Source organism: Ursus americanus, chromosome 12, assembly GCF_024610735.1.
Source record: "Ursus americanus isolate L20-20 chromosome 12, mUrsAme1.1.p, whole genome shotgun sequence".
Taxonomy (NCBI): Eukaryota; Metazoa; Chordata; class Mammalia; order Carnivora; family Ursidae; genus Ursus; species Ursus americanus.
Genome location: NC_142138.1, coordinates 50,675,697 through 50,703,505, shown reverse-complemented (window position 1 = coordinate 50,703,505; position 27,809 = coordinate 50,675,697). Strand labels below are relative to the sequence as shown.

At 39.9% G+C, this 27,809-nt stretch overlaps 1 protein-coding gene across 9 annotated transcripts in view; it reads right to left on the bottom strand.

Moving 5' to 3' along the window:
• The window catches only part of CDC14A (cell division cycle 14A), a 190,235-nt gene that overhangs the window by 130,303 nt on the left and 32,123 nt on the right, over positions 1–27,809 (bottom strand). For 5 of the 9 annotated variants that reach the window (XM_045801664.2, XM_045801666.2, XM_045801667.2 and 2 more), the window contains 2 exons: positions 15,844–15,919; positions 2,540–2,632 (listed from right to left, as the gene is read on the bottom strand). In XM_045801664.2, coding sequence (XP_045657620.1) covers positions 2,540–2,632; positions 15,844–15,919 — 169 coding nt within the window. Of the gene's footprint in view, positions 1–2,539; positions 2,633–10,106; positions 10,152–15,843; positions 15,920–20,987; positions 21,065–27,809 lie in introns of all 9 variants that reach the window. The other 4 variants (XM_087866124.1, XM_087866125.1, XM_087866126.1 and 1 more) reach the window with 3 other exon arrangements.

Below are 27,809 nucleotides of genomic sequence, written 5' to 3'. Positions count from 1 at the left end.
CTTCGTAATAGGAACATTCCCCCAGAAGGTTCTGGCTTCTCCAGATAGCAACGTTTAATCCACGTGTAACTTCACTGATGTGTGTATAACACACAGTACTGACTCTCCTACAGAACTTGTGCCGACAATTAAATGCATCCACACAACATGAAACCAGGCACCAAATTCCCTCTAAGGAAAGAATACAGTTCTTGGTTTTCATTTTTATTAAGTGTGGTGTCAACAAGCTTTCTGGGGAATGCGTTTCCAAAACTGCAAAAGCAAATCAATTCGGAAATGAACAGTACCAGAATAATTACTTTACATGGCTTCTCTGGACTGTCACGAGCGTGTAAGGCCAGCCCCTGCTGCCCCCAGCACTTCTTCAACCTGCTGAGACGGCGACTCCTTCATTTGGTTGCATTAAAGTGGTGGAAACTTCTGCATTTGATATATTTTATCCCAAGCTCAATGCATCTATTGTGACTGAACTTCCTTTCAAAACTCTAGCAGTGCCATTGATAAAATTAAGGATGACACCAGAAACAGGAAGGCTGGGCATTAAAAAGGAAAGAAGAGACGGAAGGGGAGGTGGTGGGGAAGACAGGACGGCGAGGAGAGCGCGGCAGATGACCTCTTTCTGATGGCAATCCCTCAAGACAGAAGAGTCCCAGAGAACATGCTTACGTGCCATCACAAAACCCTCCGGAAGGACACCTTGCTCACATGGCTTGAATCCAGAGCTTATTACAGGCTCTCTGGATTCTAAACACGGTGTCAATTATCAGTCTCAAATGAGTAATGATTATCAACGTGAAGTGAAAAATAAGCCTGCCTGCCTAATTCGGCTTACCAGCACTTCACTGAACCTTCACGCCAATAGCCAGCTTTCCATGCACACTTTTAAAATAAAAGCAATAGTCTGGCTGGCACTACAAATAATCCTCATATCCTCAGAATTGGAAGGAAACATATCCAACCCTATCATTTTACAGATAAGGAAACTAAACAAAGTGAAGACAGATAAAGTGGCTTACCCATCATCCCAGAGCCACTTCGGGATGAAAAAATGGTTTTCGTCATGATTCTTGGTATTATACCATGTTGCCTACAGAGTGAGAAAGAAATGGACCACAGGGGATGGCGCCAGGCTTTATTGGAGCTACATCAGGGGAGAAAAGATGGGCAGAGCTGGCCATCTCAGCCCTGGAAACAAAGCCCCAGGCTGCAGTCAAGCTCTCCGCCTGCCACTATTCTCAGCCTACACCCTACAACAGCGGACAGTCCTTCCAACACCACCTCTGGGCTTTTTCCCCCAGACCTTTCAGTTTGATGTAGCAAAAGGTGATGCACAGTAGCTGGGGCCTCCTTCCGTCAAGATCTTCAGAAGGAGGCCGTTGAAAGGTCACACAGCAGTGTGCTTCCAGGCTTCAGAGAAGCACAGACCCTCTACAAGGATGATGGGAAATGACGCCTCTCTCCCCTGCCTTCAGACCAGCATATTCCTAAGTGGATATCACACATGTCCCTAAAAAGCTAGTACAGGTTACAGGATGCATTTTAGCCCTGATGGCTTCTGCCTTCCAAGTTTTTGCCCAATCCAGTACATATAGAAAATTCTAGAAATAGTCACACCAAAACTCTGCGGCACATTCACGTGGAACTCACATTTACATTTTAGTGTTTACAGAGAACAAAATTTCCATTCAAAATTATTTTGGGAAAGTCTTGTCCAGTTCTTAGGGAAGTATAATATACGCAGGCTTTATATTTGGTTTGCCTACCGCAAACACATGTACAGATTAATAAACGGATTGATAAAAATAATAATAATAATAACCCACCCCCACACAATCTACGATTTCCTCTTTTGAAAAAGAGGGGCACCTCAACAGTCTTTAAAAATCTTCCACTATACTGGGGCACCTGGATGGTTCAGTAGGTTAAGCATCTGACTCTTGATTTCGGCTCAGGTCATGATCTCAGGGTTTTGAGACTGAGCCCAGCAAGAAGCCTGCCTACGATTCTCTCTCTCCCTGTCCCAATGCCCCTTCCACCCCCTCTCTTGGGGAAAAAAAAAAAAAATCTTCCACTATAGGGGCTCCCAGGTGGCTCAGTCCATTACATGTCCAACTTTTGATCTCAGTTCAAGTCTTGATCTCAGGGTTGTAAGTTCAAGCTCCACGCTGGGCATGGAGCCTACTTAAAAAATAAATAAAACAAAATAAAATAAAACAAAATAAAAATCTTCCACTATATATTCTTTACCCTAGAAATATTCTTTCTGGATATTCTTTTTTTAAAAAAACACCTATACAACTGTGGGAACCAAGCTGCCCATTGGGGTTTTAAGATTCCTTCATTAGCTACTAGGAAATAAAATCTGGGAGTTAAATAGCCCATGGATAGTAGTCCACATTTTCCGTTCCACATCCATTCCCAGGGTACTAATAATTTTCACCATCTCCTAACTCCACTGAAAAAGTGGCATGGATTTTATGTGACAGTGTTAGCATTCCATTGGCCTGATTATAGAAAATTAGCATGAAAAAGTACTTACGGCATAAGCACCTATCAAAAATGCCGCATTTGCTCTTTTCCGTTGATCAAAGCAGGTGTAGTGCACTATTTTCTTTCTTGATAAACTGTATGACTAAAAAGAGGAAATAAAAGGAGTGTAACCATAGAGACAATGCTAAAATATACAGAAGGTAAATATCATCTCAATTTCCAAGATGTATCACAATCAATGCTATCTACCAACCTTCATTTCTATGGCATTTGTCCATGAGCTTTTGAGGGGTGGAGGCTTACTGGCATAGACTTTTTACAGCCCAATCATGATGCAGATTTGACAACAGAACAGATATTTCTCTCCAAGAAGGGAGACATGCAGTGGGAAACAATTAAACTACTGGCATCTTTACTAGTGGGAACATTTTTGAAAATTTACTCTAAATTTTATATGTAAAGTTTATTCATCTTCTTTCTTTTTTGAATTTTTATTATTGAAGTACAGTTGACATATAATGTTTCAGGTGTACAACATAGTGACTCCACAATACTATAGATTACACATTGTTCACCATGATAAGTACAGTTACCATGTGTCACCATACAACATTAGTACAATATTATTGATTATATTTCCTATGCTGTACTTTTCATCTCCATGACTTATTTATTTTATAACTGGAAGTTTGTACCTCTTAATCCCTTTCATCTATTTCACCCATCCTCTCCCACCCCTCCTCTCTGGCAACCACCAGTTCATTCTCCGTATTTATAAGTCTGTTGGGGGGGGTATTGTTTGTTTGTTCATTTGTTTTGTTTTTTTAGATTCCACACAAAAGTAAAATCATATGGTGTATGTCTTTCTCTGTCTGACTTATTTTACTTAGCACAATACCCCCAGGTCCATCCATGGTGACACAAACGGCAAGCTCTTTTTTAAGGCTAATTATTCATCCTTTTTCCTTCTTTACATACCATACCCACTCCCAGAAAAGTTATCTGTACTTTTCATATTTTACAGCTTATTTGTAAATGTGTCAATCAGTCTATTTTCCTCAGAGCACCAATACTAATATTAACAGAGAATCGGTATGAGTATTTTTCTAGAATGTTCTATTAAAAAGTCTCCTTTCACTTATCTGAAAATAAATGGTTAATGGGAAAAGATCAACCATCAAAAGGGTGGGATCAGCAAACATCTTAATACAATAACCATATATTAAATTCATGGATTCAAACAATTATTAAGCACCTGCTATATGCCATGCAATATGCTTCATGCCCAAGTATTCAACTATATCCAAAAATAAGCAACTTAGTATGCTATACACATGCTAAACATGAAAAGAACCGTGCAAATAAAAAGATCTGTTAAAATGAAATCAAAGCATTAATCAAACTAAGACATAAAACAATAAGAACACTGATGCAAGTAAATGAAATCTGCTCAATTTCCTCATATTTCAAAACAGTTACAGCATTTTGACAAATGGTTTTCAAAATACAGATACTAGGTAGCTTTTAATATTTGTCTACAAATTCAAACTGACTGTAAAAGCAGCTTTTTGTACCTTACACATTGACCACGACCCACAGAAGACCTGCTTTTCACAGACCCTTTAAAAATGTGAGAGCTCAACTACCTCCCCTTCTTCCTTCACCCTGCAATTTTCTACAAGAAAAAGAAACACTTCCAACTCTGACGTCTATGCTACATGAAACTGCAACATTCTGGCTTTAATGTAACCACAGAAAACATAGCTATATATATCCGAGCAATGAGCCTGGAAACTCTCACCATCCCTTTAGGTATTTCTTTCCTAATCGAGAATCAGTATTCTGAAAATGGCATTGTTCTCCTAAATTGAACTTCGAAAAGTAAGTGTTTGCCTCAAAGTGGGTCTCATTACCGAAGTTCTCACTTCCAGACAAGCTTATGAAAATACCCCTATGAAATAAAGCTTTAAAAATATATCTCATTCAATGCAGTTCAGTCAATGCACTGAAGTTATAAAGACTTCAAGGTCACTATCAATGGTGCTGACACCTGTCTCCTTGCTTCCTCAATTTGTTGTTTGTTTTCTTTTTAAGATTTATTTATTTTTGAGAGAAAGAGACAGCACACAAGCCCGGAGGGGGGGGGCGGTGAAGGAGCAGAGGGAGGGAGAGAGAGGAAGAGAAGCAGACCCACCCCTGAGCATGGAGCCTCATGTGGGACTCAATCTTATGACCCTGAGATCATGACCTGAGCCAAAATCAAGAGTCAACGTTTAGGGTCACCTGGGTGGCTCAGTCAGATGAGCGTTTTCGGCTCAGGGTTGTGAGACTGAGGCCCACGTAGGGCTCCATGATCAGTGGGGAGTCTGCTTGAGATCTCTCACTCTGTCTCCGTCTGCCCCTTCCCCCTCTCATTCCCTCTCTCTCTCAAATAAATAAATCTTTAAAAAAAAAAAAAGGGTCGGACGTTTAACCAACTGAGCCACCCAGGCGCCCCTGCTTCCTCAATTTGAAACCACTGTCTGCTGGACATTTCCTTTTGTTATTTTATTATTTGTTGGTTGGTTTGTCTGTTGGCTTGTTTTTGCCATTTATTGTTCTCCATCAATAAGTTAAGCTTGATTTACCGGAAGGAGAGTCAAGGCCCTTAAAACCTGAGCATATTTTATGGTGTATGATCCCAAACCTAAAGACTGCCTTCCACAGGCCGAGCTCCAGCAAACATGAGTCAGGCTGAGCAGAAGGACTCAGCTCTTCCCGGCTCCCAGCCTCTCACTAATTACATTTTCTGGTTCCCTAAAACACCTGTGGGGAAGAAAATAATCACAACTGATCCTGAAGTTTGGATTGTGTTTTGATACCCTTTTCCAGTAAGAATTTAGGTTTCACAACAAACTATTGCTATCATTTAATAATGTGGAATTAAATTTATTTTACAAATCCATTCACCAAAAGGAACAAACTCATAAGGCCGTGCTTTTGTCACCAATAGTCTTTTTGGTTGTTTTCAAATTTTTGCATTTGCTTGGTTTTTGTTTTTTCAGTCTTCTTTGAAAGTATATGGGATATACTTTAGTATATGTTGCAGAGACCATCCTGCAACAGAAACCATGAAGCTATAGGATGAAATTCTAAAGGAAACTTTCTTTTCACTATAAACCTATATAAATTTTTTAAAGTAAATATAATACAAATTAAACTTTTAAGGACTTTAGAAGAATTTTTAAACTTTATAAGCTTTTAGAAATTACATCAGATAAAGAATATTCTCACAAAATACACCTACAAATTTTAACTATTTTAAAATATCTCCTATCGGAAGCTGCCTGTAGGATGGAAACATAATTTTTTTAACATCCGTCACCATATATAAGTACAAAATGTTTTTCTTATGATAAGAACCTTTAAGATTTACTCTCTTAGCAACTTTCAAATATACAATATAGTATTATTAACTATGGTCACCATGGTGTACATTACAATAACTGAATTTTTAACTACAGCTTTCTAATTTCTAGGAAAATTTTTTAAGCTCCTAGCATTTACCTTGCATGGATGTTTTGGGAATTCCATTGTTTTTCTGTTAAGTCTCAAAAGCATTCCAGTCAAGAAATGATTTGCCTAGTGAAGCCTGGCCAATGTCTCCCAGTTCAGATCACAAAGTTTGAGTTCTCAGAACTAATTCACAATAAATGATAACAGAGAAAACTCTTATGTCTCACTGGCCTTGTCCTAATTTCCTTCCTGGCCACAGCCAGGCCTTCCTCTCATAGGTCACCTTGCCCCAGTCTTACACCAGCAACGCTATCGTAACATAGCAGATATTCTGGTACTGGAATGAAAAATTTCAAGGATGGGGTGCCTGGCTGGCTCAGTTGGTAGAGCATGTAACTCTTGATTCGGCATTATGAGTTCAAACTCCACATTGGGTGTAGAGATTACTTCAAAATTAAAAAAAAAAAAAAATTATTTTTTTTTTAAACGACCTACTACATATTAAAGCACCCCAGAAGAAACAATACAATCCTTTGGAGACACCAATAACTCAAGTCCCTTTAGAGAAACATCCTTGAAGAAAGATCTTCAAGATCTTTCCTGGAGGAACTTACCATGCAGGAAGAGAAAGGCACAGTCTGTAGACAAGAGGACTCTAATTTATGAATGAGTTCAGTAGATTTTTTCTCAGATTCTACCCTAATACCAAGAAAACTCCATGCTTCCAAACTGAACTGCATCTTCCTTACTCCGGCCCAATTCCTCTGTGGGTGGGTATGTTGACTAGGCCCCTCAAGGACAGCACTTGCAGGGAATGCCTGGGTGGCTCAGTCAGTTAAGAAGCTGCCTTCGGGGGCGCCTGGGTGGCACAGCGGTTAAGCGTCTGCCTTCAGCTCAGGGCGTGATCCCAGCGTTATGGGATCGAGCCCCACGTCAGGCTCCTCTGCTGTGAGCCTGCTTCTTCTTCTCCCACTCCCCCTGCTTGTGTTCCCTCTCTCGCTGGCTGTCTCTATCTCTGTCAAATAAATAAATAAAATCTTTAAAAAAAAAAAAAAGAAGCTGCCTTCGGCTCAGGTCATGATCCCAGGGTCCTGGGATTGAGCCCCACATAGGCTCCCCGCTCAGCGGGCAGCCTGCTTCTCCCTCTGCCACTCTCCCTGCTTGTGCTCTATTTTTCTCTCTCTCTCCTCTCTCAAATAAATAAATAAAATATTTTTTTTAAAAGAAAAAGAAAAAAGAGAAAGGAGAGCATTTGGAAAGTTAGACCCTCACCTCTGGCTTCAGTGAGCTACCTGCTCTATTACAGATGCTTTTTGCTTTACATGAGAAGTTCAGAGATTACAAAAACACTGGGTACAATAACCAAGTAAAGTTAGAAACTGGTAAAACAAATGAATATAGTCTTAAATATAAAGGGAAGGATGTCACAGGAGGACTACTAAGACCTCTGGACTATTCACCTGATCTGCAGCAAGCCTGCACGTGACCAATTACAAATGATAACCTGCAGCCCCTATTCACATGTATTTTAGATTTCTATCCAGAAACCACAGCATAATAGCCTTCTGAACTTCTTCACCTCAGTGGATGTAGCCAGCCCACTATAATAACGACAGCAAACATTTATTGCTCCATTCCATCATTTCCTAAAGCATGGAAACAGTACCAAAGGGGTCCGATTTGAGCAGACACAGTGTGACTCCCAAACCAGAGGTCCTGGGCAAGACTTAAGTATGATGAGAATTCTGCGTCTCTCTTTTACCAAAAGAACAAAAGCTAGAGCCAGAGAGGGCCTGGCTTATACTAGGCCAATATCTCCTATGTCAGATCCCAAAGAGTTGAGTTCTCTCAGCAAGTATGGTAGATGGAAGAAATAAAAAACTTTTCAGGAATAAAAAACAAATATCAATCTAAATTATATTTTATTATTATACTTCAACCTGTTAACAGGCTGGTTCAGGGTAACCTAGAGGGCTTATTCAAATACAGATTGCTGGGCCCAAGAATTTTATTTCTAACGAGTTCCTCAGTAATGCTGATGTTGCTGGTCCAGGGACAGCACACTGATACCCACTATGCTACATAAAAATGTGAATGGTCAACCTCTGGAAATGTTTTACATGGCTCCTAAAACACTGTCCATTTGGCCAAGTAGCCCCAAAAGACATATTTAAATTATCTTAGAAACTCGAAATCATTCCATATGCCTTTTAAAAGCATGTTACAAAAAACACATTTCCCCAGATTCCTCAGAAAACTATCACAATTTGTAAATTCTTGCATTCCAGATGATAACACCTTAGGAAAGTTCCTTTCATGATTCAGTAACTGAGCTGCCTTAAATGGCATTGTTCCAGAGGTGCCAAGTTCAGATGCCCTCAGGGGCCAAGAATTTGAAGTGGGTAAGTTGGTAAACGAGAAAAGCATGCCCTATCCCAAGCAGACTTAGCTCCAACCTCCTACTCCCGTGTAGGAATTGGGCCCATAATCACATCTTTTAATACTTAAGAGAAGCCAAAAATCCAGGCTTAAATGGAAATTTTCATAAATGACAGATGTTAACTGTGAATTCAAAATTTATTTATTTATTTAATTTATTTATTTAACACAGAGAGAGAGAGAGCACAAGCAGGGGGAGCGGCAGGCAGAGGTAGAGGGAGAAGCAGGCTCCCTGCTGAACAGGGAGCCCCATGTGGGCCTTGATCCCAGGAGCCTGGTATCATGCCCTGAGCCAAAGGCAGATGCTTAACCGACTGAGCCACCCAGGCACCCCCATGAATTCAAAATTTTTAAACAGCATTCATGCCCAAGAAAATATTACTGAACTGAATGCAGCAAGTAGGTAATCAGTTTGCTGAATCTGTGTGCTGGGATACTGTGGTTGAAGAAAGTTCTATTGGTTTTATCGGCAAGAATTGAGTAGCTGTTACCTGTCAAAGACAGTGCTGAACGATGCGGTAACCAGGGAGCAGAACCTCAGTCTCCAGCCACATAAGCATTCGCAGTCTAATGAATATTTGACATTAACCAAGGGGGAAATACTGACCAAGGCTTATAACAGACAAAAAAGAACAAGTACCTAGGGATACATTCATAGCAGAGCAAGGACCAATGGAATGATCTTCATTAGAGGGACAGTAGTTATTTCCTTTAACAAGGTAAAAAATAATAGATAAAAGATAGAACATAGTATTGACTATCTACCAATTAATATAGTCAAACCTATAGAAATATCCAGAGTTGGATTGCTTACCTGAGAGTCAGAGTTTTACCACTGTTATGTAAATCATGACAAGTGTGCAATCTAGCATATAAACGTTTAACGGTACTTGTAAACCAAAGTACGACGCCGGCTATGAGAGAACAATACAAATTAAGATGAGGGTATTGACCTCAGTCAGACGTTTTCTATCTCATAAAAGAACACTATGTGAAAGGTTGCATTCTGGAGGGCTCACTCCTGGAGAAAAACAAGCCACGGCAACTCAGAGAGAGAAAACGTCGACATGCTACACGAATCACAAAGAGCCCAGGCTATCCTCGGATGGTGGTGACATATACAAATCATGCACTTGCTCCGCTTAGGGCAGGAGACCACAAACTACTCAATCATTCAAAAACGAAAGGTGGTGCCAGGTGGTATAATTAAGCTCAAAGCCAAAACACGCGCACACACACACACACACACACACACGAGTTAATGCATAATTTAGAAAAACAGATTTTTAAGCAGCCTTCTGGTAAAGTTGTTTGCCATGCTTAAAAGTAAAATCTTCAAGTCCTTTGGTTGGAACACCATGTTTAATTAAACTCTGAATCAGCCAGATCAAGCTAAGGAAGACATTAGTGCAACCTGGATAATATGCGCTTTAATAAAATAAAATTTAAAAAAATAGAGCCCATGCACTTCCTTAAACAAGCAAGCTCGGCCAGTGATGGTGCTCAGATTAACTGCACAGGGGCCGTGGTGACCAAGGCATCATTCTCTTACAGGTGACTAGGCTAGCCCAGTAATGGCCGCAGCAGTCAGCGTCTCCAAAGCAATCAGTTGTCATCTCATTGCAAAAGCGAGAAAATGAACAGGTCTTCCTGTCCGCAGCCATGACCTCTACATGTTTTACCTCCAACTTTCCCAGGAAAGGGATATTCTTGAAAATTTTCTTTGGCTGTACAAAACAAAATATGGTTTATGTTTTTATTTTGAGCTAAAACAAAATAGGTTGAATAGTTTCTTTAAAAAGAAGAAGGTGTCTCTGTATGGTCCATTTCATTTCAAACCCAATATGTTTCATTGATGAAATGGCATGTTTGATCAGAGCAGAAGTCAACATGTCAGAGAAAAGTTGCTCATAAAGATTATTTGACCATGATGATAATTTGGTTGATGGCATTTGGGGATTCTCCACTCAAGGGGTTCTTCTTGCCTGAGGGTTACTGAATGGACATCAGGAAGGACTCCGTGCCTTGCAAACTCTACATACGCTCACTCCCATGTGAATTAACACTGCTTTAGAACCCCTGATACCTCTTTAAACTACATGAACTGTCTCCAAAACAGAACTTGCTTTTCTTCCCCCCAAAGCCCATGAACCTGAAACAGAAGATAACCTCATGAAGAAATCTCAACAGGTTTTGGTAGTTATAATAAGAGGGTGGTCCGATCATTATATCAAAAGAGTTCTTGTGTACAATCACCTGATACCATGGCAGGTGCCTGGTTAGCGGATAGGATTACTGCACTGATTCATTCAGCAACAAGGACAGTCCCTGAGCCCCCACCATCTGCCAGGTACTTTCAGTGCTTTAATACAATAGTCCATTTCACCAAAGCCACCCATCCCCTTTTCCTTTTACCCTGAAAAGGCTATGTGGGATGTTTTGTACATTTAAAATTACATTTCTGTCAATATTCTTTTAAACTTTTTAAAAGCAGTCCTCAAGATTACTGTAATTGTCCTGTTGAATCGTAAAAGCAGTATTAAAAAGAAATCACTGCCCTAGAAAATGTCCCCTTTTTTCAGTGATGCTCTTAGATTTTTTTTTCACAGACTGAGGTTTTCATTTTCCCAGAGGAAAAGTGAAATCAACAGTTAAAACTGTGTTGACCTTTGGGGCACCTGGGTGGCTCAGTCGGTTAAGCATCCGGCTTCAGGTCAGGTCATGATCCCATAGCTGGCTCCCCTGCTCAGTAGGGAGTCTGCTTCTCCTTCCCCCTTTGCCCCTCTCCCTGCTTGTGCTCTCTCTCTCTGCCAAATAAATAAATAAAATCTTTTTTAAAAAACTGTATTGACCATTTTAGGAAAAGCTAGTTCAATCATATGTTTATAAAACTTTCCTATTATTGTATCAGTCACTGAAAGACTTTCTTACATGACTAAGTTTGAAGAAGGTATTGTTTTTAAAATATCACTACATTGTTAGAATGGTCTTCCCTTTCAGAAGCCTGTATATTCCAGCCCAGTGTTGTTACCATTGTCTGTGGCAAGAATCTCTTTAAGAACTGGTTTAAAAGTCATGAATCTTCTCAGAGGGAAATGTAAATACACATAAAAATTTATATACAATTTCAAGGGTTTATGGATCTCTTAAAATACCAAATTACTAAGTTCTGGTCTGGCCTATCAATTACTGATGGCATTTTACATTAAACAACATATACAGTTTTACCAATTGTTCTCACTTCAATAAATCTTCCTTCTTTGGACTGCTTCCCTCATTACCATAACTACTGACCAGAAATTGCAAACTACAACCTATCACTGCACAACTCTTAGGGCTTACAGTTTTTAAAATAGAGTTTAAAATTTAAAAATAGGGTTTTTTGTTGATGGTAGTGATTTCTGCTTTGGGTTTTGGTGTGGTTTTTTTTTTTAAGATTTAATTTATTTACTCAAGGGGGAGAACAAGAGAGCACGAGCTGGGAGAGGAGGGGCAGAGGGAGAGGAAGAAGCAGACTCCTTGCTAAGCAGGGAGTCCAACACAGGGCTCGATCCCAGCACCCTGGGATCATGACCTGAGTCGAAGGCAGACCCTTAACCGACTGAGCCACCCAGCCACCCCTACTTTTGGTTTTTTAATCTAAGTACATGTTTGATGGATAATTTTCAATTCTAATCAACATAACTAAAATAAAAGTCACACAAAAAATAGCAATAAACCACCACCTCAAATCATCAACTTGAAAAATATCTTTTGATATTATAAAAATTAAAAATTTAGAATGCACTGCAAAATATTACCCATCTACATAAGGTATCAAATAAAGGAGGAAAAAAACACATAAAATCTTTATTGGAAGAAATAAAAATTGCCAAAGTAGAAAATAAGACATGCCTAAAAGAGCTAGGAAACCACACAGGAGAAAAATTCTAAGAAGTTGTAATCAGTTAACATAGTGCCAAACTACGCAGAGAAGTAGAGTTTCATGACCAAGTAAACACCATCAGATCTGGTGTTTAAGATGTCACCAGAGCAGAACACCTGGGTGGCTCAGTCGGTTAAGCATCTGCCTTTGCCTCCGATCGTGGTCTTGGGGCCCTGGGATTGAGCCCCACACCAGGCTCCCTGCTCAGCAGGGAGTCTGCTTCTCCCTCTGCCCCTCCCCCCAGCTTGTGCTCTCTCTCTCTCTCTCTCTCTCCCTCAAACAAGATATTTTTTTTAAAATGTCACTAGAGCAGTTTCAGCAGAGTAAGTAAGGCAAAAGTGAGACAGCAAAGGATTAAGAAATCAGTGCACAGTGAGGATGTAAACAGTGGGGGTAGAGTATTCTGAAACGTCCAGAAACAAAAGGCTAAAAGAGGACCTGTAAGTCAAGGGGATCATGATAAGATCGACAGAAGTTTCTGTGTGTCTGGTGGCCCTGTGCTACGCACTGGAGACACGGAATTATATGTCATATCTTCATCTCCCAGGAGTGTCTAGTCTAGTAAGAGAGAGCAATGCTAACAGGTAATTATAATTCTTCAATAATAGAGATCTGCACAGAGAATTCTGGGAAAACGGGAGGCACCTCCCACCTTCTTCCGAAGGACAAGGAGATACCTCCTGGAAGGTGTAAAGAAAAGGAGTGATCAAACCAGAGAAAAAGGGCATTCAAGTCAGACTGGACATCACAAGCCATTGTGTGAAGCAACTGGTGTGGCTCAAGGTAAAGTGCGCGGCTGGGAGTCGCAGGGGTGCTGCGAGATCTTCAGTAAATCAGTAAGTTAGCGCATGAAATCATCCACTGGAAAAGACGCCAAGGGTGGCAACTGTCAAGGCAAGCAAGACAAAGGCATGGAAGCAAGGTGCCCACAGGTCTCACCAAGATGACTGAACACGGGCTGCAGACGAGAAACACCAACAGGGAGCCTGAGAAAATACGGAGCCTGAGGGCCTGAAGATTACACAAAAGTGAGGGAGACAGAATGTGGGGCGTATGGAAGGAGAAAGGTCCATTCAAAGCAGAAAAGCCTGGAGTCTGGGTTCCTGGAAGGAAAGCAGCTGGAGTGGCAGTAACAGTAGCTGGAGCAAACGAGGCGGAGGAGTCTCGAGACCACTATGGGACGACAAGGTGAAGTCAGCTGGGACAGTGCTGCGAGCAAGCATGGAAAGATTATAAACCACAGAGGGCCCACTACCAACGAAAGTGGGGAGGAGCAGGAATAAGTCAGGAGCCTTGAAATCGGGCCCCCACTTTACCCAGCAGCCTTGTGCAAGTCACCTGCCTCTCCTGGGTCTCCCTTTCTGCACCCATAAAATTAACTGGCTGGACTAAATGGTCATTTTGATTCCTAAAATTATATCGGACAGCTTTTGAGTATGGAAATAATAGTTATGGGGCTGAGAAGGCATTCATAAACGGAGTTGAAAAACTCTTATTGTGATTTCTTACCCAAAGTCATAAATGTTCCATTAGTAACTTTCTTCCCCATAAGACGTTAAAATTTTCAAAGACTTTTTACATATATTTTCTAATATAATCCTAACTACCCCTCTGTGGGAGCTCTATAATCCCTATAACTAAAGAAACTGAGATTCCACAAGGCTGAAGAAATTGTAGCTTTGGATTGGTAAAGTCAATCTTTTTTTCTTAATATAGATATTCTACTTGGATGCTTCAAAATAACCCATGCCTTATTAACATTTGGGTTTTGAAAATCCATTCCTTCAGCAAGTAACAGGGTGCCCACTAGCTGTATTAAAGCTAAAAATGTCCTTCTAGGAATCCATCAGATTACCTGATCGCTGAAATGAACCAAGGGATTATTGAACTCTATTAAACTTTCATATAATATTGAAACAAAGCTTTGTAAATGAAAACAAATCAAAATAAGTCCATGTATACACTTACCTATAGGGTTTGGTATCGAATATGGTAGAAAAACAGCCTTACTGAAGCCATCTACTCTTACTTAATTGCTGTAAAGTCGAACACTGACTGAGTCAGATCAAAAATTTTATTTTCCAAATAATGATTCTCTTCTCTTCAATCTTCTAAATACTAGTCAGGTCGCAAATTGTTAATTATAATACCCAGTTCATACCAACTACATACTAACAGGACTAATCAAGAAAGCAAAAAAAAAAAAAATTCCTAGGTCCTCAAAAGGAAGAAATAAGCTTCAAATATTTATGAACTATCCTTTCCTTGTGAATTCATCCACTAAAAATTCATTTTATATTTTTATATTATTCTTTTTAGGATATCATTTGCTTCCTTGGTGATTACAAAAGTTTCAAGCTTATTTTCTAAACTACAGGCAGTAGCTTCTTTTCTGCAAAATGTAGATCAGTTTAGTTAAAGGAATTTACATACATCTTTTCAGGTCAGATAATACTTTACAAATTAATTCTTTAAACAGTTAATTGCAACAGATCTTATGTTATACAATTGACTAAAAAAAATCTCTCCTTGGCATTCATTCATGACCATTTAGCATTTTCAGATCAATGGCAAAAATCTGTGAATTCATAAGTACACAACATATTTTACAGGAAATTCTCCACCATAAACTGTCTTTTCTACCTAAGTTCAATAAAAGTCAATCACCAAAAGATGATCACCAAGTGGCTCATATGCATAAGGCACTGTACTATGTCGCCCCAGTAACACTTAACCAGCGGAAAGAATAAACAACCTGAGCATTGTAATTTAGCAGTCATCTTTAACTCCATGCTGTGCAGGATTTGACCTTGCAAACTGAAATATTACATGTAAGATCCTCATTTAGAAAACTGGAAGAAAAAGAATTCTATGTGATGAAATAAATTTACCAAAACCAGGAGTATACATATTGCTTTTCCTCATATATGTTCAGAGTTTAAAAGAAAAAAAAACATGTAAAATCAAAAATACAGACAAATACTGAGTGTATGACCCAAATTCTATCATAACAGGTAAAGTCCCTATTGTAACACTATGAGTTCATCAATCTCACTTGGCTGTTAACTCTACAAAGATGACCTTCAAGAAATACATAAAAATTTCGACCTTGATCAGGCAGGGAAAGCTCCAGAGCTCCTGCCATGCAGTGATGAGCCCCTTCATCCCCTGGTTTCAGAAAAATCATCCTAGGAAGGAATTTGATAGACTCATTAAACAACAACCTGAAAGGATTTGTGCTTTCTTTCTTAGATCACTATTCCAATGACTTCATTCCAGCTCACATTTCAATTCATCCTGAAAAATGAAAGAGGTTAACATGTCCTTTATGGAATACTCAAGTGGATCAGTTTCAAATTCTGGGTGAACTACTCATATAAATATCCAAAGATCCAGATCACCTAACTAAATGGTGTGTGCACAGCAATCCCAGTGGTCAGATTTCAAAGTTCCATTTTTTAATACCAAAGTACAAACATCATCGTAATACTCACTTTCAGTTTCTTGTTTAGTTTACAGCAGTATCTGTACACCATTGCCAAGTTCAGAGGTCCAAAATCTGCATAAAAACTGAGATTTTTTTTTAAAAAGTATATTTAGTAGAAATATAATTTTCAGTAACATCATTGCTCATTTTTATTTTCATTAAAATTGCAAATTTCAGTTATCGTCAAGAATAAGGGTCAATACATAACTGATTCATAGAATCCAAATAACTAATGGTGTCACTCTACTGAGGATCACCAATTACTATAACCAGTCTCCAGTCTCTTAACAGGGAACTGTTTGGACAGTTGCAAGTTCTACCTCCTCCTATCTCCCTGCCGGGACATTCAGGAAAAGGACAGAAAAGCAGGCAACAAAAGAAGCAACAAGAACATAACATATATGTTCACTTCCTACTTTAATTTATCACCTTCTCAGCCACCAATTCTAATTATTCCTCTCAAACACTGATCTCAGTTCTCAAGGATCTTCAATCTAGTGATCTTCTTTCAGTTTTCTTCTCCTTGAACTTTCTACATCATATGACATACTGGCCCGTCTCCCTCTCCCCGCCCCAGACATTCCAGGCTATAGCCAGCAGTCTGCAGCTCTCTCGAACCCACTATCATGAATTTCACTGATAACCCTATGGAAGAGAGATAGATGGCTTCCACACTTGAGACCCAGCATCAGCCTTTTCATCTTCAACTACCTTTGAACCTCACACCTACAAGTCCTTCCAATACCTGAAACTCAGAACATCTAAAACTCAACCCATCCTTCCTTCAAATCAGCCCACCAGACTCAAAACATTTGCTTCTCCCAGTGACTCAGGCATGAAACCTTTCAGTCACAACAGGGCAACAAATAAATATCAATTTCATTCTCATATACCAGAAAAGCTACTACTCGAAGTCATCCCTTGCTTTTCCATTCCTATGTTAGCAACGAACGGGCAGAACCTCTTCACCTCACATCCTTACTGTTTAAATTCTCCCTCTCCCTTACCAATCATCCTGTATTCCACCCCAAAGATTAATCTTCATAATATCTCACTTCTCAAATATCTTCCCACCATTCAAAAATGTTTAACGGCTCCTTACTCCCTTTAAAATAATTCCTTGGCCCTGCAATCAGAGCCCTACACATCATGCCCCTAGCTTCCAGGATGATCTTATCTCCTAAAGGGCCCCATACGGAATCTGCATTCCAACAACCGTGTCCATTCCTTATTCTCAAATACGCCATGCGTATTCTTAATCCAAGTCTCAACTCACACTGGTCTCCTTGGCTAGAGTGCCCTCCTTTTTCTCTTTCTGTTCCTCTCTAGCTTCCTCAAAATCCAGTTCAAATCCTATCTTTCCGGTCACCCTTAGGAAACGCTACCCTTCTCTCAAAGAGAGTTCCCAAAACTTACCATCTGAGACACTATCACATACTCTGAGTTATCCTTTTTTTTAAGTGTAGGTCCTACCTGCCCAACTACAGAGTAAGCCTCTCACTCTGGGTCTGTATCTTATACCGTATAGGCTTAGAAGAATATCGTGCTCATAATACATAACTTCAACGCATGAGTCCTCATTATGAATATTTTGGTCACTAATGCTCAGATTCCGTTTCACCTAGACCATAAATTTACTAAATATCAACAAGTTAAAAAAAAAATCCATCCCCAAAAGACCTTTATTTTGAGGGAGCCATTCACTTTTTTTCTGCTACCTAAATTATACTATCATAGATATGTCATTACACTACATCAAATCTACCAGGAGCCACTTGTCTTACATAGGAATACTAAACGTGTATATTTTTTAAAAAGATTTTATTTATTTTATTTTGACAGAGAGAGTGAGGGAGAGAGCATTAGCAGGGGGGAGGGGCAGAGGGAGATAGAGAGGAAGAAGCAGACTCCCTACTAAGCAGGGAGCCCAAGGCCAGGCTCGATCCCAGGACCCTGAGACCGTGACCTGAGCCGAAGGCAGACACTTAACCAACTGAGCCACCCAGGCGCCCCTACAGTTGTATATTTTATCTATATTAAGCAAGTTGGTAATATTTTGGAACTTATATTCTAGGAAACACCAAAATTAGCTGTCCCTATACACAGGCTTCATGAGAGTAAAAACAGAGTTTCCAAAAAAGGAAACTTGCAATAATTTGAAATAAAAAGTTATTGATATATTTCTAAAGTTCCCGGTGTGCTGTTGTGTTGTAAGTATAAACAAAATACCCATGAATCCAAAATGAACTATGTTTATTATACCTAATTACTGACCAGTCTTGGATGGTCAACAAGAATCCACTCAGAAGAATCAAAATGAAAAAAATATATAAAAATAAGCACCTACCAGCATGATTAAGACAGCCCTGTTTCTATCACAGAGATTTCCTTGTTCTTGAGTTATTGGAAGCAACACTCTTAGCTAATATCCCTTGTTTTTTCCTACTCGAACATGAATGTTGACACTTGTAGAATATTAAGGTAAATCTAGAATGTTTAGTTATGGTTTTATCAGGTTTTTAGATTCTCTTTGAATAAATCTCAGGAAAGCATAAAGAATTCGAAGCATCTAATTCCAGTTTTGTACCAACCATTAGAAACCAACTTCAGTTTCAAACTCAAAGCTGTATAGTTTCTAACTGCACAGCCAGCTTAGCCACGTGTACTTTTGGAAGCAACATGGTTAACAAACACACCTGTTTCACCAAACATCAGATAAGTAAAGTGGTATACTGCAGTAAGATGGGAAAAAGTACATCAAATACAGACTATGTTGTTAAGTTGATCTTTACTCTCCCAATATGGCAGCCACTAGCCACCTGTGGCTATTTAAATTTAAATTAATTAAAGTTATACACCCTATTTCTATCGCAGCATTATTTACAATAGCTAAGATATGGGACCAACCCAAGTGTATACACATAGATGACTGAATAAAGATGTGGTGTGTATGTACACACACACACACACACACACACACACACACACAGTAGAACATTAATCAGCCACAAGAGAGGATGAGATCATGCCATTTGTGATAACATGGATGGACCTAGAGGGTATAATGCTAAATGGAATAAGTTAGACTGAGAAAGACAAATACTATATGATTTTATTCATATGTGGAATCTAAAACAACAAATGAATAAACAAACAAAAAGCAGAACCAGACCTATAAGTACAGAAAGCAAACTGATGGTTGTCAGAGGAGAAAGGGGTGAGGGACAGACAAAATGGGTGATGGGGAGTGGGAGATACAGCCTTCCAGTAATGGAATGAGTAAGTCACGGAGACATTAGATACAGCATAGGGAATACAATCAATGGTATTGTAAGTGTTGTATGGTGACAGTAGCAAATTTGCGGTGACTATAGCATAATGTATAGAGAAGCTGAATCACTATGTGGTACACCTAAAATTAATGTAACATTGTGTCAACTATATTCAAGTAAAAAAATTTAACAAATATTAAAGCTAAATAAATTAAAAACTCAGTTCTCCCATCATATTAATTAGCCCATCTCAAGCATTCAAAAGCTACATGTAGCTAGTGACTACTGATTAGGAAAATGAAAATATAGAACATTTCCATCATTGCAGACAGTATTCTGCACTGATAGAAAACACCAATCAAGATGAAAAGATGAAAGGAGAACAAAAATAACTATAAAACACTAGCAAAATTGCCAAGTAACCTGAGTGAGGTACAGAAAAGCATTTGAAGAAATTACTGTCTTTCCCCTTCAGAGGCCCACATAGTTCCCAACAGTGAAGTTAGGCTCTGGAATTCCTATCCTCTTTTGTTCAAGGGGGTCGTATTTCCAGAAAAACTATTTGAGACCTAGAACAGGGGAGGAGAGAAAAATAGAAGAGGATCCTGTCCCCACTCTCCTCTACTGTCCCCACAAAGAAATGAGTTGCTATAAGAGCATCGGACAGCTGCAGTGAAGAAGCTATGCCTGCATCCTGGCCACGGCACCAGGTTAAGGGGAGAAGAGAAGCAATCTGAACCCAGAGCTTCCCACTCACAAAATCTTAAAGCTAAATGGGCCAGCTTTCATATTTCACAAAAGGGTGGATGAACCTCAAGTCATACTAAGAAATGCAGTCAAAACCTTTGCATAGCCAAGAACAATTTAGAACAGGTCTTCAAATCAGAATTGTTGCAGGCACATACAAAGCCAACAAACTCTATCTTAAGGCCATTTCATATATTATTTCTTCACAATGTTGGCATTTCTAAGAATATATATGTATTTATGATTATATAGTTTTATGTTTTTATACTGTTTTCTAACTGGTTAAATACATTCTGAAAATGTCAAGATCATTGGGGCAAAAATGGTCATGGCTGCTCACGCTTTTCTGGGTTATCACCAACTTTGATATAATAAAATGTCATGAGTAAAGAAGACACCTTCAACAAGCTTCTTTTTTTCCTTTAGGTTTTTATTTAAATTCCGGTTAGTTAACATACAGAATAATATTAGTCTGAGGTGTACAATACAGTGATTCAACACTTCCATACAACACCTGCTGCCCATCACAACGAGTGCCCTCCTTAATCCCCATCCTTATCTCACCCCCCCCCACCTCCCCTCTGGTAACCATCAGCTTGTTCTCTATAGTTAAGAGTCTGTTTCCTTGGTTTACCTCTCTCTCCTTTTTTTTCCCTTTGCTCACTGGTTTTGTTTCTTAAATTCTACATATGAGTGAAATCATATGGTATTTGTCTTTCTCTGAATGACGTATTTGGTTAGCATTCTACTCTCTAGCTCCATCCACGTCATTGCAAATGGCAAGATAGCATTCTTTTTATGGCTGGATAATATTCCACTGCATATATATACCACATCTTCTTTATCCATTCATCAATGGAGCCTTGGGCTGTTTCCATAACGAGGCTATTGTAGATAATGTTGCTATAAGCATTGGGGTGCATGTATACCTATGAATTAGTATTTTTGTATTTTTTGGGTAAATACTTAGCAACAACATCCTTCTTTATAAGAATCCTCCTCACCAGAGGTGGAGGAAAATGGAAACACATTTAATAAGCCAGACCATTACTAGAGAGAAACATTAAAATACAAAAACCAATTGATATCAATTGAAGTAAGTCAAATGTGGTACAGAGTATAAACTACGTACTTGGGCAACTTGCAACCAAGGCAGCAGAATGAAGGAGTTGGGCTCAGGGTAGAAGAGAAGAAATGGAAGTCATCAACCTGGGGACAGTGAAAGAGGAGGAGAAATGACAGAGATAAGCCCTGCAGAGACATAAGAAAGAAAAATCCTAGGGCTCACTGGGCTCCTAAGCCTGAAGTTAATGACACTGTAGACAGTGTTTACTCCATTCTGGCAATTCCCAGGAAGAGGCCTCCAGAGCCACAGCCAAGCAATGGCCACCACTTTTTCTTGGGTGGGGGAGAGAGGGGTAATCTGGTCTCATTTGGGCTCATTTGGGCAAGGAAAATCATGGATATATTATTTGATTATTTCGAAGTACTCTCAGCTTTCCCTCGAAAGGAATGACTGAATGAACCAACGAATGAATCTCTCTTACCTATTTGTAAATTTCCCCTTCTAGGTTGGCAAATTATGGGTCAATAACCAGAATGAAACTCATGAATTATTCAGTAAAAATCAGTTAATCTGTCTTTTACTTGGTAAGTATAAATAGTTAAAATCAAATTCTTTCCTGTTTTGAAAAGAAAGAAGTTTTTAAAAAATGGAGTCTTGTAAGTAGGGAGGGGAGAGAAAGGAGAGTCATCTCCTTCTGGGGAGGACAAAGAAATGGGAGCCCAAGGAACAGAGCAATCGTTTACCAGGGTCATCCACTGCCCACAGGGTCACCCGATACCCACAGGGTCACCTAATACCCACAGTGCTGGTCCTACAGATTTGAAGTGAAATATAAATTGGACCTAAAAGCCTTTTTGCTATACCTACAGTGTCTAAGTCTTCTTATAATATTTATGAAGTTTATGACATATCATTATTTTGTGTTTGGTTTTTCAAATAAACTCTAATTTAAGTGGGTCCATTCTCAGAGAAATCGTTGTCTAAAGTGCTATTTTATCTTATTCTACATATCAGAAGTTTCATCTAAAAATTTTCAACTCCTCAGCGAAAAGATAACCTATTTTCCAAGCAGTACTCATTCATTCAACAAAATTTATGACCACCTACTCTGGACAAGGCACTCTAAGTTAGTACATTAATCCGAGTGCCCACGATACAAAAAAAAATTTTTTTTAATTTTATTTATTTGGGAGAGGGGCAAAAAGGGAGGGAGAGGGAGAGATAATCTTGAGCAGACTCCACGCTGAGTGTGAGCCCAACACAGGGCTCGATCTCACAACCCCTAAGATCACAACCTGAGCCAAAACCAAGAGTCAGATGCTCAACAGACTGAGCCACCCAGGTGCCCCTACAAAAAAAAAAAATTTAACTGCTTTATAAATAGGATGGAAAAATTCTATAAGCTTATTGTAAGGATACGAACTCTTCAATTTTTTACCAGCACTGCTGACAGTTTTTGTCTATTCATTCACTCACTCACTCAAATATTTACTGAAAGCCTGCAAACTATTCCCTACTTAAAAGGAGCTCACCACCTAATGAAAAGACAAGTAAACATTACCACAGTGTGATAAATGCTGAGTAGCAGTACCCTCCAAAGCACAGTGAGATTACATTTTTGTGTGTATATGTATAAAATTCTGGTGAAATTAATCAGGGCAGTCCCCTGGGCTCCACACACCACCTAATATTTTCCCTATCGCTGGAATATTATCCACACCCCTCCAGTCAGATGACAAAGTTCTTGTACATGGCTGAAACTCATAATAATCAAATTTCAGAAAGGCTTCAACTGCTCAGCAAACACTAATCTACGATCAAAGTACACCCTGAAGCCCTTATAACTCAAGGCTTATGCTCAAGCCCTTATGGCATAACAAACCACACACTGACATTGACTTCCAGGGAAGAGGACGGCACATCGAAGAAACTCCCCAGCTCCATGTCAGTCACATAGAGTCTGATAGAAAACTAAAGACCCCTGGGAAGCAAGGGGTTCCAGTCCCAACTTGATCGCTCAGTGTCCCTGGGCTGGTGCCTTAGCCTCTCTGGGACTCCACATCCTCGTCTATCAGATAAAGCTGCTGAATTAAGGCTTCAGAAATTCTTTCCAAATATTGTATCATATTCTATATGTCACACTTCTGGCCATTATACACATTATAGACTATTATATATATTATAATGTATACTCTGTGTGTGTGTGTGTGTGTGTGTGTGTGTGGGTGTGTGTGTGTGTGTGTGTGTATGCATATGTACTAAAGAGTCTAAGACTCTAAGGCACCTGGGTAGCTCAGTCAGTTAAGTGTCCGCCTTCTGCTCAGGTCAGGATCGAGCCAGGCATCAGGCTCCCTGCTCAGTGGGGAGTCTGCTTCTTCCTCTCCCTCTCCCTCTCCCTTTGCCCCTCCCCTTGCCTCCCCTCCTCTCGTGCTTTCTCTCTCACTTGCACTCTCTCTTTCTCTAAAAATAAATAAAATCTTTCCAAAAAAATAAGAGTCTAAGACTCTAGTTATGCATACTGGACAAACCCATTCAAGAGTTCACATGTTTCCCAAGGGCTACTGGCCCTATTGGATGCATTCCACCCTCTCAGTGTGTTGAGTCTGGGCACAAAGTCATTTCCCTCAGAATATCTCCTCCAGAAGGGGAAGAACCTCAGAGCTTTCGCCCTGAAATTCACTATGCTTTCTACTCAGGTGGGGAACAAACCCACAGACCAGAAAGTGGCTTCATAAGGTAGGAAGCTTCATCTTATTACCATTTATTTGCCTGCATGAAGTTTGATATTTGTTGATATCACAAAGGAAGCCAGTATCAACTCTTGACTCCTGGTCTTTGGTACATTATTCTAGGTTTTTAGGAAAGTCCAGGTACATAATACCGGAAGTATGAGGAAGCTTTCTCCACTTAGTACCTTCTTACCCCGGGGCAAGTAGCAAGGCCCCGCTGCTGGTATAAAATAGGTTAGTGTTGCCACTTTGCCTTACAGCCAGACAACAGACTAGATGGTATCAAGGAAGCTTCCAACATCAGAGTCTGTCATTCTGTGATTTCCCTCTTTGGAGCAAGTCAGTTAATGAAAACTCCCTCTGAGACTCGCAGTAATGAAAACGATAGGAGAGTTCTTCAGGAATGCACTGATAAAATTAAAATTCACTCCCACAGAAACATTCCCAAGCAGTATAAGTTAACCCCTTTACTCAATGGCAGCCATGTGACTGTGCAGACAGTACACTCACGGCTTTGGTAGAAAACAGAATGATGACTGATGCCCTGTACCTAAAAGACTAACCCTCCTCACATTTCATAAAGCAACTAAGGCCTGGACAAGGAAAACAATTACTCTAAATGATGACCATATTACCCCTCTAAGCTCTTAGAATTAAAAGCAAAACCCTCATGCTTGCCTGTGAGGCCCAGGCTGGTGCAGCCCCTACCTCTCTCTCTCTGGGGTTTCATCTCCCTGGTTTTAATACTAGTAAGCTCCAGCCAAGCTATACCTGTTAGTCCCTGCCTCAGGCCTTTAGCGCATCACGCCCCCAGGCCTAGTTAACTTCTGCCTACCCTTGAGGTCTCAGCTCTAGTCACACTTCCTCAGGAACTTCTTCTCCGATCCTTCTCCCATGCCCAACTCAGCCCTCACCCCACTTCACACACACCCCCACGATCTGGCCCCATCACCACAGGCCAGGCTCCATTGTTATGTGCTTCTATTTGATTACTATCCTCCCCACCGCCCACTGGACTTTAGAAGCTCCATGAACACAGGGCTGGGTTGGAATGGGCTCCCCGTTATGTTATAGCCCTAGCGCCTGGCACAGAGATGACTGAGTAAGGAATGAAAGACTAAGATGTGGTTGGTACATCTGCAAAAACACTGCCTGTTTCCACTTAATCCTTCTAAGTCATATACCAGATTAACGTGGGGAGAGATACCAGATATCCCATTTTATTAGCTTTGGGCACATAATAAAACTAATTAGACAAAATTGACAAAAATGACCTAAGTAGTAAAGGCAGTACAGGGGAAGGAGACTAGCAAGATGACCCACCTCTCTACTGCAGGGAAAGATCTAGAGCCCAGCCCCAGCCCCACCATCCCCCCCCCCCTTCAGCCTGTATCTTTATCACCGGCTTGCTCCCAGGTGGCCTGCTCCAGAAATAACCCCCAATCTAAAGACTCACCCCGAATATACATCACCCCAACTCCTTTTGTCTTAGCAGCCCCTTCAGTTCTGGGAATTTTGCCACATTAAAATCATCCTAAGCCTTTACTTTTGGGTTTTCTGGAGCTGCAGGCAATCTGCTGTGAGGCTTGTGGGAACAAAGCGCAACGTCAGACCCTAGTCAGGGTCTATCAGAACAGGAAAGGCACTATTTTACAAGCCCATTCACACCTTCCTAGAAGAGACCTTTTTAAACCTTTTTATCTCACATTTAGGAAAAAAATAAAGTTTTTAACGTTTCAGATTAATTAACCTCACAGAATCAATAATTGACTACCAGAACTAATGTAAATGCTATATCAATACCACATCCTCTTAAAAGAAACAGAATGAATAGAAGAAGAAATCAGTTATTTGTGGCGCACCTCGGTGGCTCAGTCATTAAGCGTCTGCCTTCGGCTCAGGGCGTGATCCCAGGGTCCTGGAATCAAGCCCCGCATCGGGCTCCCTGCTCCGCTATGAGCCTGCTTCTTCCTCTCCCACTCCCCCTGCTTGTGTTCCCTCTCTCACTGGCTGTCTCTATCTCTGTCAAAGAAAGAAAGAAAGGAAAGAAAGAAAGAAAGAAAGAAAGAAAGAAAGAAAGAAAGAAAGAAAGAAAGAAAGAAAGAAAGAAAGAGAAGAGAAAGAAAGAAAGAAAGAAAGAAAGAAAGAAAGAAAGAAAGAGAAGAAAGAAAGAAAGAAAGAAAGAAAGAAAGAAAGAAAGAAAGAAAGAAAGAAAGAAAGAAAAAGAAAGAAATCAGTTATTTGGGATGCCTGGGTGGTTCAGTCGGTTAAGCGTATGACTCTTGATTTCAGCTCAGGTCTTGATCTCAGGGTTGTGAGACTGAGCCCCACGTCAGGCTCTGCGCCAGGCATGGAGTCTGCTTAAGATTCTCTCTCTCCCTCTCCCTCTGCCCCTAAACCCCCTTCTCTCCCTCTCAAAGGAAGAAAGGAAGAAAGGAAGGAGGGACAGAGGGAAGAAGGGAAGGAAGGAAGGAAGGAAGGAAGGAAGGAAGGAAGGAAGGAAGGAAGGAAGGAAGGAGGAAGGAAGGAGTTATTCAAGGATCCCCAATTCAAAAATCTCAATCTGGAATAAAAATGAGAATTATTAAGTAAGCCAAAAAACAAAGTCATATTGTTTCTTCTAAAGCCTGCCACAAAACCCATGCCCTTTAGCCATGTTTATAAGAGAGTCCCACTCTCACACAGAGCCCATTTAGTCCTATTTTGTACCAAAGGCTAATAAAATATGATGTCTGGTTTCTACACCCACAGTATATTAGACTCATCAGACAGACCATAGGGAAGAGGCAGCTATTAGGGGCGGCTACACTGACAGTAATGTCAAAAGCTGACCCAATAGTAAGCAGCACCTAAAACGTACTCGACTTCTAGTAGTTAGCCATCGATAAAAACCAGTAAAAGATAACAAGATGTTTAGCAAACAGGCACCATCTGCTACATAAACAGAGAGCCCTTCATTACTTAGAAGCAGCTAAAACCATTCCTGAGTTACAGTGAAACTGTACAACCAATGAACTTATAATAGAATCTGAGTACTACAGAAAAAAAAAAAGCAAATTATAAGCAGTAAACAAGAAGGCAGAAACGCAGATTCATCTTAGAAAAGTTCCACAAATTATAAAATTGCTTTCATATTTCAAGATGTGATTTCCCAACTCTTTGTAAGAGCTGTCTCCCTGGAATGCCACATTCCCAGACACAGTCAGATAAATGCATTACTAGAGTATATCCATCAGGCAGAGCCAGAGCAAATGTGAAATAAAACATCTTTTCCAGTTCTCCAAAAGAAAATTAAATTTTATAACAAAAGAACAAGTCCAAATTAGCAAATTCTTCATCAATAGGATGTGAACATCTTTAAAATATTAAAATATTTTAATATTAAATGTTTAATTTAATACATGAAACATTTTATTCAGGTGCACCTGGGTGGCTCAGTTGGTTAACCCTCTGCCTTCAGCTCAGGTCATGATCTCTGGGGCCTGGGATCGAGCTCTGCGTAGTGCGGCTCCCTGCTCAGCAGGAGTCTGCTTCTCTCTCTCTCTCTCCCTCTGCCCTTCCTCACTGCTTGTTCTCTCTCTCTCTCTCTCTCTCAAATAAATAAAATCTTTAAAAAGAAAAGAAAAGAAACACTTTATTCAAAAACTATAGTTCATACAAACTATTTCCTATAAAGGAATTCACTGTCAATTACAAATAACTGTGATCATTCACCAGATGTTTCCAAGTTATGAGGACCAGGAATAAATAGTACATACTTTAAAAAAATAAGGTGATATTTTGATGGTTCTCATTCAACATCTGATTCTTTGATGGTCCTGGAAATATTTAGATGATCAACAAAACCAAAGTTTTTAAGGTAAATTGCAACTAAACCTCAAAAAAGTTTTTTTTAAAGAAACAATGAATTCGGGGCACCTAGGTGGCTCAGTCGTTAAGCGTCTGCCCTCGGCTCAGGGAGTGATCCCAGGGTCCTGGCATCGAGCCCCGCATCAGGCTCATATGCTGGGAGCCTGCTTCTTCCTCTCCCACTCCCCCTGCTTGTGTTCCCTCTCTCTCTGGCTGTGTCTCTCTCTCTGCCAAATAAATAAATGAAATCTTTAAAATATAAAATAAATTTTAAAAAAATTAAAAATAAATGTGTTGGTCTAAGAAAGAA